The sequence below is a fragment of the Gadus chalcogrammus genome, chromosome 3, assembly GCF_026213295.1.
Source record: "Gadus chalcogrammus isolate NIFS_2021 chromosome 3, NIFS_Gcha_1.0, whole genome shotgun sequence".
Taxonomy (NCBI): domain Eukaryota; kingdom Metazoa; phylum Chordata; class Actinopteri; order Gadiformes; family Gadidae; genus Gadus; species Gadus chalcogrammus.
The window spans coordinates 9,542,611-9,554,961 of NC_079414.1; the positions used below are offsets into that span (position 1 = coordinate 9,542,611).

Consider the following 12,351-nt stretch of genomic DNA (forward strand, 5'->3'; position numbering starts at 1 on the left):
ACAAAGAGGGTGAGAGAAAGGGAGGGAAAGAAAGAGAAATTGTTGAGAAAGTGAGCCAAGCACAGGGGACAAGGATTCTTAACTCCCCTCACCTGCAGGAGAGAGAGAGAGAGAGAGAGAGAGAGAGAGAGAGAGAGAGAGAGAGAGAGAGAGAGAGAGAGAGAGAGAGAGAGAGAGAGAGAGAGAGAGAGAGAGAGAGAGAGAGAGAGAGAGAGAGAGAGAGAGAGAGAGAGAGAGAGAGAGAGAGAGAGAGAGAGAGAGAGAGCGCGCTAAGGAAGGGTGTGAGAAAGAGGCAGGTGGCACATAACTAAGGAGGAGGGTTTTAAACCTAGGGGACAACAGAAGACCAGACAGCTGAGGCAGCCAACCCAGCCTTTACCTCCAACCACTGCCCCCCATCATATCTCCCCTGACCCTCGCAAACTCCCTGGTCACACGGCAGGACGCGTGACCAGGTGGGGGATCCGTGACCAGGTGGGGGATCCGTGACCAGGTGGGGGATCCGTGACCAGGGGGCCGTCACCATGAGCGACCAGAACGTGGTGAAGGAGGGCTGGGTGCAGAAGAGAGGTGAGATGCTTCTGGTTTCTGCTGGCAGTGCTGCTTCAAGAGCAGGGTCACAACTCAGTTTACCTTTCAACTTTGTATACATAATTAAAAAAATAACTAATACATTTGAACTTTATACACATTCATTAAAAAAAGAACTCAAAACATTTAAAATTCACACTTAACATTTTTGGAGTAATGAACTAAGACCTCAACAGTAGATGCCCATAATCTGGGGAAATGCAAAAATACTTGGTCAGTTCTTGGTCATTACTGGGTCTGAACTTGATGCTCCCCCATGGTGTGAAGTGGCAGGCAGCAGCAGGAAGTTCTCTGGGAGCTCAGAGAGGATGACCTCAGCGCTGGGTTCCTTCCTCTGCTGGCCAACACCAGACCTGGGATTGTTTAGTCTCTCATAATAGATGCTGAACCCGCCACCCACCAAAACCCTCCTCCCATCCTAATCCCCCTCCACCCACTCTAACATTCCTCCACCCAACCAAAACTACTTCCACCCATCCTAAACCACCTCCACCCACCCATCCTAACCCTCCACTCACCCACCCTAACCCTCCTCCAAAAACTACACCCTAACCCCCTCCCACCCTAACCCTCCTCCACAACCTACACCCTAACCCCCTTCCACCCTAACCCTCCTTCACCCACCCTGACCCTCCTCCACCCACCCTAAAGGCCTGATTCCACCGGACGCGTTACGGCAACGTTACGGCTGCGGCACGTCTTGGCCGTGGTCACCGCAGCAGATAGGTTCCACTCTAATCAATGAGACCATTTCCACCGGGCGCGGCTGCGGAACGTCTCAGCAACGTCCCAGGAGCGGCTCGCCGTGCCGCAGCGCTATCATTCCGTAGCATTTCTATTTTTGCCGCAAGCCGTTGCTAACCCGCGTCAATTTCAACAGAGCAGATCGAGCAGGGCAGGAAGTGAAAAAGTAAAAGCCATAGAGCATCCGGTCAATTTTCTAAATAAAACACAATACTCAGCTCATGTAGCCTATCACAACGTCATTTATGTACCAAATAATCCTTTTTATAAGGGCAATGGCCGGAAGGACAAAGCGTGGCATTTAATTGCAGTCGTTTTGGGAGTGGAAGTTGAGTACATTAGGTTTAGGATTATCGTGTCATCTCGTGATCTCGCGTGAATACGGCTGGCTCGCAACGCACGTTGCGCTGCCGTAACGCGCCCGGTGGAAATGCAAGCAGGGCAAAGTCGCAGCCGTTCCGTGCCGCAGCCGTAACGTTGCCGTAACGCGTCCGGTGGAATCCCCGGGTAACACTCCTCCACCCACCCTAAAACTCCTCCACCCGGCCTTACCTTCCTCCACAACCTCCACCCTAACCCCCACCCACCCTAACACTCCTCCACCCATCCTAACCCTCCCCCACAACCTCCACCTTAACACCCCCCCAACCTAACACTCCTCCACCCACCATAACTCCTCCGCACACCCTAACTCGTCCACCCATCCATTCCCTCTTCAAACCAACCTAACAATCCTACACCAACCCAAACCCCTCTCCACCCTTGGACTACTCCACCCATCCTAACCCCCCAACCCCCCACCACAACCCTTCACCCACCCTTTTCCCTCGAACAACCACCCAATCCATCCTCCACCCTTACATTTACTTGGTATATATATGCATCAAAGCATTGGAGTTGATGATATCACCATGGCCAGAGTGAAGTTTGATCCATTCTTGTGTGATCTTCAAATATCTGCTTGGCTATTTAAAGATCGTCTGTGCCTTGTTGTTGAGCTCCTTCAGGCGATGTCTAACTTTTAGAAGTAATTCGGCTTTTGGTTTCCAAGATGTGACAGGAGACCCATGTTTGGAGCTATTTTGAGTGTTTTTAAACGCACAAATGAATACGAAAGGATGATATTCAGGATGTCTGGACATTTTGTAATGACGAAAGAATAACCTTGTATTTGAAATGCATATTTTTGTCCTTCAAAGGGCCTAGGGGGGTCTCTGTGTCTAAGGTTGGCCTGTGAAGCCCTGAGTGGACTGTAGCCGTGATTAAGGGCTAGTCTAATAAAATGAACTCGACTTAACTACTCCGCTGTCGCACGCTGACCTTCGCTGTCGCCTCATTGGTTGATTGAGGCGGTGATTTTGGAACAGAACAGAACACGCTGTGTGAACCAAATCACTCTGGATTAGAGTGGAAAGCTAAATATAGGACTTTAATGTGTGAACTGCATTCAGACACGCAAAGACAAGCTGTTGCTCAAGTTCTGGTACCAAACACCAGCAGCCCACGGTCATGGTGCTATGTACCAGAGCAGGAGGTTCCCCCATCACTGAGGGCTGTTTCCTCTGCTTCAGGCCTGAGAAACCATCTTTCACTAATGTTTATCTTTCCCGTTGAGATAATGATCAATTGAAAACATTTAGTTCTAACATGTATCTGAAGGAGAAACGTTCTAACCAACAAACAGGACTGCATGTGTGAGTAGGATAGCCTAGTCGTCCAGGTGTTTGACTCTCAGCCCAAAAGTTATGGGTCCAAACCCCAATGTCTGAAGTCTACCTGTATACATCCAAGAGTAGGTTTACTAACTCCTACCTGTAGGACTCCTAGAGCCAGATGCCCCCTAGCTCCTACCTGTAGGCCTCATAGAGCCAGTTGCCCCCTAACCCCTACCTGCTCATTAATGCATTGTCTTAAGAGAACATCTCTTGTTGTTTTGGATAAAGGTGTCGGCTAAATTACTTGCTAGTGACTAGTATCGAATGTGACCGGTACCAGTCGACAGCAGGCTAGATCCAGAAGTTGTGGACGGAGGCCTGGGTACAGCAGTGTTTAACCCTCCTATCTTCCTTTGTCCTCGGAAGGAGAGTACATAAAAAACTGGCGGCCGCGCTACTTCCTGTTGAAATCGGACGGCTCGTTCATCGGCTACAAGGACAAGCCCCAGGACGCAGACCTGGCCTACCCCCTCAACAACTTCTCTGTAGCAAGTAAGAGACAATCTGTTCTTCTTGGTGTCATGGCGCAAAGTACAGGACAATAGAAGGAAAACAAAATGACCAACAAGGATCCATCTCAGAAACACTAACCTCTCTTCCTCCTCTTCCTCTTGTCAGAATGTCAGCTGATGAAGACGGAGAGGCCGAAGCCCAATACCTTCATCATCCGCTGCCTCCAGTGGACCACCGTCATCGAGAGGACTTTCCACGTGGACTCTCCCGACGAGAGGTGAGTCCTCCTCCGACCCAGCCTCAACACCCTGGTCCCTCCCCCCAGTCCCTCTGACCCCCCCCATCCCCCCCCCCAACCCTTCACAGCCCACCAACCACAACCCTGGCCCCTCCCCCAACCCTTCAGAGCCCACCCACCACCACCCTGGCCCCTCCCCCAAACCTTCAGAGCCCGCCCACCACCACCCTGGCCCCTCCCCCCAACTGTTGAGAGCCCACCCACCACCACCCTGGCCCCTCCCCCAACCCTTAACCACCCACCATCACCCTGTCCCCTCCCCCAACCCTTCAGAGCCCACCCACCACCACCCTGACCCCTCCCCAAACCCTTCAGAGCCCACCCACCACCCCCCTGGCCCCTCCCCCCAACCAGACCTACCACCACATAGATAAAAGATAGGTTTTGTATACGTGTATAGTACTATGGACGTAGGTTTTATTTATCTATGTAAAACTTTAAACATTGCTTTAATATACATTTGATATATGTACACAAACCCTCACAGAGACTGTAGGGGTCATGACATTTTAAACTCTAACTTTGAGTGACACGTATCAAAACAGTGATGTCACACAGAGTGACATCACTATTTCTGAGTCCTGCGGCAATGTCGACCCTCACTTAGCATCTCCCAGCCCCCCCACTCCACCCCTCCACTTGCATTCTGTCCCTTCTGTCCAATGGACGCAACAAATGTCAAAAGCCAATGCTGATCTGCTGCTGTGTGTGTGATTGGTGCTCAGGGACGAGTGGGCGGAGGCCATCCAGATGGTGGCAGAGTCGCTGGCCAAGCAGGAGGAGGAGGGCATTCTGTGCAGCCCCACCTCCCAGATTGAGAACGTCAATGAGGAGGAGATGGACACCTCCATCAGCCAGCACAAACGGAAGGTGAGCGTTCAGAAACATCTGAGCTGGTCTGCCATCAGACTTGTGGTGTTAATCTAAAATCTGACGGGTGCGACTAACAAATAATGTCAGGAAAACAGTATAAAATGAGAAATCTATAAAAAGAACCTACATTTTCAGTTTATTTTGGAAATATGTATTTTCTTTCTGCCTATTTGATTCAGAAGTAAGGGATAATGATTTAAATGTGATTTTCTAAAGAAAATGGTTATAGCATCCCTCACAACACTCTGTTAAATGCTGCGCTATACAGCAGTAATAGACAAGCTGAATGCCGTAACTAACCAATCAGAATCAAGTATTCATCAAAGCCTTGTGATAATAATTTTAACCAAAGTTCTCCACCTCACCAGACAATGAACGACTTTGACTACCTGAAGCTGCTGGGGAAGGGGACGTTTGGGAAGGTCATCCTGGTCAAGGAGAAGGCCAGTGGCACCTACTACGCCATGAAGATCCTCAAGAAGGAGGTCATCATCGCCAAGGTCTGAATACACCGCACACACCTCTCTCTCTGGTCTACACAGACCTCATACAACTCACTCTGTCTGGTCCACACCCACCTCACAAACCTCTCTGGTCAGACGGAAAGCCAGGTTAAGCTGAGGAGGTGGGAGTTCCTTCCCTCTGTGTTGGGGGAGATTTCCCTTATGTCCTTAAGTCCTGGTTAAGGGCTATACTAATATAATATACATGTATACAATGTACTTCACATGTTCCATTCATTGGTATCTACCCCATGTTTTCTTCTACTGATAGCAGCAGATTTCCCCTGAAGCTTGTATCCTATTTGTCTAAAACCTAATTCTAATCCTGTGATTTCCTCCTCTCTTTCATTGTCTATCCCTCTCTCTTTCTGTCTCTCCGTCTGTCTCTTAGGATGAAGTGGCTCACACACTTACAGAGAGTCGTGTTCTTAAAAACACCAGGCATCCTTTCCTGACTGTAAGTAACACCCACCCAACACACGCTAACCCCAACAACTACCCATTAATCCAAACACCTATCCTCATACTAACCCCTACCCTTAACCTACACTGAACCCTTACCCTTCACTCTTACTGGCCATTAAAACATCAATGGAAGCAGATTTTTCAGATTTAGTCTCCAAATTGAATACATTACCTACTCAACAATGATTCAGCGCAATGAGGATAGTGTAATGTATTAGGTTCATATGTCCTTTGAAGAGAGTGTAATGGTGATATGTTCAGTGAGGAGAGTCTAATGTGCTATGGTGATATGTCCTGTGAGGACAGTGTAATGGTGATATGTCCTGTGAGGACAGTGTAATGGTGATATGTCCTGTGAGGACAGTGTAATGGTGATATGTCCTGTGAGGACAGTGTAATGGTGATATGTCCTGTGTTTGTGTAGTCCCTGAAGTATTCCTTCCAGACCAAGGACCGGCTCTGCTTCGTCATGGAGTACGTCAACGGCGGGGAGGTGAGCGACCAGAACCCAGGCTTCTGATTGGTTCAAAAAGATGTCCCCTGATGGTCTGCATGCTGATTCTGTGTTCCCCCTCTCTGCCCCGCCCAGTTATTCTTCCACCTGTCAAGAGAACGTGTGTTTTCGGAGGACCGGACCCGTTTCTATGGCGCCGAGATCGTGTCTGCCCTCGACTACCTACACTCCGCCAAGATCGTGTACCGCGATCTGAAGGTACACACACACACACACACACACACACACACACACACACACACACACACACACACACACACACACACACACACACACACACACACACACACACACACACACACACACACACACACACACTCCACACCTACTCACGGGAGTGGCTGTCAAACACACGAAATAACGCATGCCGTCTGTAACCATTGGCCGGTGTTTAGAGACGAGCGTCTGAGCTGTCTCGGTTTATAAATAACAGACTAAATATAGCGCTCATTGAAGAGAGGCGCCGGCAGGAACAAAGGGAGACGGTCCACTCTGGCGATCTCCAGGAGCAGACAGAAACGAGCGTCGCAGCGGGACGCTGCACGAGCTAGAGGCGGTCGTGAGTAGAAAGAATAGCGTGTCTGGGTACTAGCACGGCGTGGCTGCCTTGCTATCCTCCGTGGAGTATCTGCTCATCATAGGAGCGCCGCGTCGACACAGAGGCCATCTGCTCAGACCTGTAGCGGTACGCTAAAAACAGCTGAACCCGTACCCGCAGTCATTGTTCTCGCACCATAGGCTACACTTTGATCACAACAATTCACAATATGTCATGACTCACTCTCTCACTTGCTGTCGCACACAACTCAAGGGTGAACTTGGGTGAATGAGTAATTGAGTGTTCATTTATGAAGTTGTATTTCAGGGACTGTGAACCTGTGAAGGTGTGATTGTACCACCCAAATTAAACGGGTTATGAATGTGTGTGTGTGTGTGTGTGTGTGTGTGTGTGTGTGTGTGTGTGTGTGTGTGTGTGTGTGTGTGTGTGTGTGTGTGTGTGTGTGTGTGTGTGTGTGTGTGTGTGTGTGTGTGTGTGTGTGTGTGTGTGTGGTGTTCTAGCTGGAGAACCTGATGCTGGATAAGGACGGTCATATCAAGATCACCGACTTCGGTCTCTGCAAGGAGGGCATCACGGACACAGCCACCATGAAGACCTTCTGTGGAACACCAGAATACCTGGCCCCAGAGGTCAGAGGTCACACACACACGTGGACAACCTCTGCTAATTATTGCCGCATTAACCTTAAGGAAATGTCTGACGAGATCAATGCCATTCCTTGCATACCTAATACCTCTGGGCACCAGCAGTGTGATTCCCGGCATTTGAATGCTCACGCATACCTCACAGTCCACACAGTCTTCATAAACAATCAAGAACCATGCAATTACCTTTTAGGGCATTTAGCAGACGCTTTTATCCAAAGCAACTGACAGTTAGTACATTTTTCAGAAGAAACATGTCAATCAAGACATGCAGTCAAATTAGTTTAACCATTTATTTGATATAAACACATGATACATTAATGTTTTTCCTTCATATAACGTGAGATAATCCAAAAGAAATTCGAGACAGTAGAAAATATCGTGGTATGAATTTTAGCCCATGTCACCCACAACCTGGGGGTAAGGGCATCTAGCTGGGAGTGAGGGCCTGTACGCGTTCTGACCTGCCAACGCTCTGCAGGTTCTGGAGGACAACGACTATGGCCGGGCGGTGGACTGGTGGGGTCTGGGCGTGGTGACGTACGAGATGATGTGCGGCCGGCTGCCCTTCTACAACCAGGACCACGAGAAGCTGTTTGAGCTCATCCTCATGGAGGACATCAAGTTCCCCCGAACGCTGTCGTCTGACGCCAAGTCCCTGCTGTCCGGCCTGCTCATCAAGGACCCCAACAAACGGTACACACCACACTCCACATAACGTATACACAACATACACACAACATATACAAAACCATCAAGGTGGCTGCTGTCTGGCCTGCCAATCAATGACCCCAGCATACGGTACAATACAATACTGTATACGAAGATGCAAACAATGCAACAAACGATACACACATGCAGAACACACCAAGGACCCCCACATACAGACTGAAAACAGAACCAATCTCTCTCTCCCTCTCTCCCTCCCTCCCTCTCTTTCTCTCTCTCCTCCCCCCTTCCGCAGGCTGGGTGGGGGTCCAGACGATGCTAAGGAGATCATGCGCCACAGTTACTTCACCCTCGTCGACTGGCAGGACGTCTACGACAAGAAGGTAGCATTGTGACATGGGACCATGTGTCATAGATTCATAATCAGATTTCTTTATTGTCCATCAGGTTAGACAGAAAATCCACTTTTAGTCTGGCTCTGTTTAAAGAAAACATTAAAAATGACAAAATTCAAAACAAGACAGTATAACTTTTAAGTAAGAAAACAAAGTGCGATGTTAGTGAAGCGGTAGGGACGATGAACTGCAGGGAGCACACAGTTCTGTTAATATTGTGATTCTATACTAATTGCATTGTAACCACCTTATGGCGCATTTCCACCGGAGGGTTCGGTTCGGTTCGCAAAGGTGCAGCACGGTTCGCGTTTCCACTGCCAGCAGTGGGCGTGACCCGGACTGAGCCGTACTAAGCCGTACTCATTTCCAGTACTCCTCCGTTGGGGTACTGAGACGCCTGAAAGGGTGCCCGCAAGATCGAGCTACACGCGCCCTCCGTTGATTGGTCTACAGAATCGCCACTTCCGGGGTGATACAGGGATAAAAACAAACAAACAGTACCCGTGAGGTATCATCCTGGACAATGGACATGTCACGCAAAACTTTAGCTTGGGCGAACAAGGAGCAGGAGACGTTCCGAAACTGTGGCTGGACAACTTCGATGGTAGCTCTTGGTTTAATGTGTCCCGTTCCTCTTTTCCATTTTTTTTATTGAGCAGGCTACAGTGTGTCGCGCTGCTATGATGTCACGTTGTTTAGGTAGCTGCCACGGCAATCGACATCCGGCCTACCATAAGGGTACTGTCGGCGGTGGAAACACAACCTCGGAACTGAGCTGGGCTATATTGCCCCCTCCCTACCGGAATGAGGCGAACCGAACCGAACCGCACCCTCCGGTGGAAAAGCGCCATTAATGTCAACCATTAGATTACCATTATGAGGCCCTCCATTTCAAGTTTCGGACGCCGACATTGCTTTGTTTTGATCCACGATCCAAAAGCAACAGAATCCAAACGCCATGGGCTTTCTACATTTCTACACCTGAAACACATCTCCATGGTTGCAGGAGTCAGAGGGTCCCGTCTGTTGTAGCGGACTATACTCCAAACGCCCAACCATTGACCGTTATAGAGCGTCATAGAGTGTCTTTCAGGGGCTAGCCTAGCCACCGTGACATCATGGCAGCGGTGACATCACTCTGACCCGTTTCCTGTCCCCTAGCTGGTGCCGCCCTTCATGCCGCAGGTATCGTCAGAGACGGACACGCGCTACTTTGATGAAGAGTTCACCGCCCAGACCATTACCATCACTCCCCCGGAGAAATGTAAGATCCCCCTGTTGGCTGCAATAATATCATATTTTTCTACATATATAAATCATGTGTACATCATATATAAATCATCTATGCATAATAATATATTTATAGATTGAGGCGGTCCTCCTCATGTTGTAAGAACAGTTTAATGATCTAACAAGTGTTTAAATTGGTATATTAAGATATTAAGGCCCAGGATGGTCAGCATCTGTCTGACTTGTTGCTCTCAATCTCTCTGTCTGTCTCTTACTCTTTCTCTGTCTCTTTCCCTCTCTCTCGCTCAGTTGACGAGGATGGGATGGATGCGGCGGACAGCGAAAGGAGACCTCACTTTCCCCAGTTCTCCTACTCTGCCAGCGGACGGGAGTGACCCCTCCTCCCCCTGCTCCAGCACTCCCCCGTCCCCTTCCCTGAGCTCCTACACCCCCCCCATCTGTGGCCATTTTGAGGAAAACACGTAGCCATTTTAGGAAGAAGAAAAAACGAAAAGTGTCCCCTCTTTTTCTCCTCCTGCTCCTCTTCCATGGGGAGAGTCTGTCCTCCTCGGGGGATAGTCTTTCTTGGGACTTTAAAAGACGTTTTGCACAGTGGGATGGACGCGCTGTCGGCCCACACTAAACAACACCACCACCCCCACCACCACCAACAACTAAAACAGATTCACAACCACACCGGGAACCGTGCCCCACATGTCCAGCAACATTTACCCCAAGAGACCACCTTCAGTTCTGTTTCCGCAGCACTGCTCGCGTGCATCCATCCATCGCCTCATCTCCCTATATGTCCTCTTTCCTCGTTACCTCTGTCCTCATCTTTCTCCATCCCTCTCTCCTTTTCTCCCTCTCCTCTCCATCCGTCTCTCCTCTATCCTTCCTTTCCTCCCTCACTCTTTCCCTTCCTCCCTCTCTCCTCCATCCTCTGTCTCCTCTCCCTCTTGTCTTGCTCTTCACTCCCTCTCTCTTCCCTGTCTCCCCCCTCTCCCTCCAAATATTTATGTGTTTACTGTGTTGCACTTGGTTGGAGAGGGACGTCTGAGAGAGGAAAACCAAATATGTTGCCTTACGTGTGCAGACGGACGGGACGGGCTCGTATTCAGTTCCATTTTAATTCTGATGGTTTGTGTTGTCGTTGGGGTGGGTGTGGGGGGGAAGGGGGGTTAAATGTCATTCCTAGTTGGGAGTAAGTGCATGGCTCGTGATTCACTCCGAAGGAAAAAAAAGAAAGAACATTCATACTACCACAGAAAAACAATTTCCTTTTTTCATACATCGCCATGGTAGCACACATTCTGCGATCCCATGGCAACAAGGACCACTGTCGACAAGAAGGCAACCACAACCACTGTCTACTAGTAAACAACAGAAAGAAAAGGAGATCGCCTCTCGTCCCCTTTTCATCCTCAGAGTTCTCTCTCCTCTTCTCTCTTTTTCTGTTTTTTTTTGGGGCAGGTTTATTATTTTTCATTTCCTTTCTGCAAACAAACCAGGAACACTAAAATACTGCCAGATGACTGCATGGATCACCTCGCTCCACTGAGCACAAACCGCTGTTCCACTACGCCACCGCCCAGTGCTCAGACAGTTGAGCTCAGAAGAAGAAGAGGAAGAGCCAGGTGTCACTCTCTGCTGTGCTTCCTGCTCTGTCCTCTCGTAGCGATACCGCTAGCAAGGCTAGCACACTACTAGTAAGGCTAGCACGGCTAGTAGTGCTAGCATGACTAGTAAGGCTAGCCCCGCTAGTAAGGCTAGCACACTTTTAGTAAGTCTAGTACAGCTAGTAGCGCTAGCAAAACTCGAAAGGCTAGCCCTGCTACTAACACTAGCACTGCTAGTAAGGCTAGCCCTGCTAGTTGCGCCAAGATGGACGCTCACACAGCAGGAGGCTGCTTCTGTTCGGGCTGAGAGGGCAACCTCATGCTGTTACTTATCTCATACATGGTGCATCGTCCCACACACTCCAGAAACACACATTCCAGAAAGACCAGAAACGCACACTACAGAACACTCCAGAAACGTACACAGGAAGGGCATCCAAGTGGAAACGGAGGCAGAGAGAAGACTTACTAAATGTAGATTGATATTCTCAGTGTTAGCCAGTATTGCTATATCCTCATAGACATACGCTAGCTAGGGTAGCCTAGCTAATCCTCATACACACTACATTAACTAGCATAGCCTACCTAGTTATGATGCACACAGAACACTACGTTTGCAAGTGTAGCCTAGCTAGTCCTCAAACACGCAACACTGTTAGCTAGTGTAGTCTTGCTAGACCAACACACATGCACAGACACACACTACATTAGCTAGCAGAGGCTAGCTAATGCTCATACACAAAACACTATGCTTACTAGCCTAGTTTAGCTAGTCCTCATATGCATAACACTACGCTATGCTGGTTAGCGTAGCCTCGCGCCCTAGTCAAACAGAACCGTGAGAGTTGATGAGGCGTTTGATCAAAGGAAGGTTCTGGAGGTTTGCTGGTCTCACTGCATCCTCCTTACTGGTCCCAGATATCGCACTGTGGTTTGCCAACCATTTCATTAGTTCATTGATCCCAGTTGGTTCACTAGTACATTGTCGGTGAAACAACAAGGAAACAAACTTGAGTTTTCAACAACCATAGCGTTTCCACGGTGTCTCTCAGAGGGTTTTGAAAGAGATGTAGAAACGT

General features: G+C 49.1%; 1 protein-coding gene across 1 annotated transcript; it reads left to right on the forward strand.

The window, feature by feature from the left end:
• Positions 1 to 223: 223 nt before the first annotated feature.
• On the forward strand, positions 224 to 10,803 carry akt3b (v-akt murine thymoma viral oncogene homolog 3b). Its single transcript, XM_056585873.1, has 13 exons — positions 224 to 570; positions 3,417 to 3,542; positions 3,669 to 3,780; positions 4,527 to 4,671; positions 5,043 to 5,174; positions 5,569 to 5,634; positions 6,067 to 6,135; positions 6,232 to 6,354; positions 7,216 to 7,344; positions 7,841 to 8,055; positions 8,324 to 8,411; positions 9,585 to 9,687; positions 9,963 to 10,803. The coding sequence occupies exons 1-13, from the start codon at positions 525 to 527 to the stop codon at positions 10,046 to 10,048; spliced, it is 1,440 nt and encodes a 479-aa protein (XP_056441848.1). The 5' UTR covers positions 224 to 524; the 3' UTR covers positions 10,049 to 10,803.
• Positions 10,804 to 12,351: the final 1,548 nt, after the last annotated feature.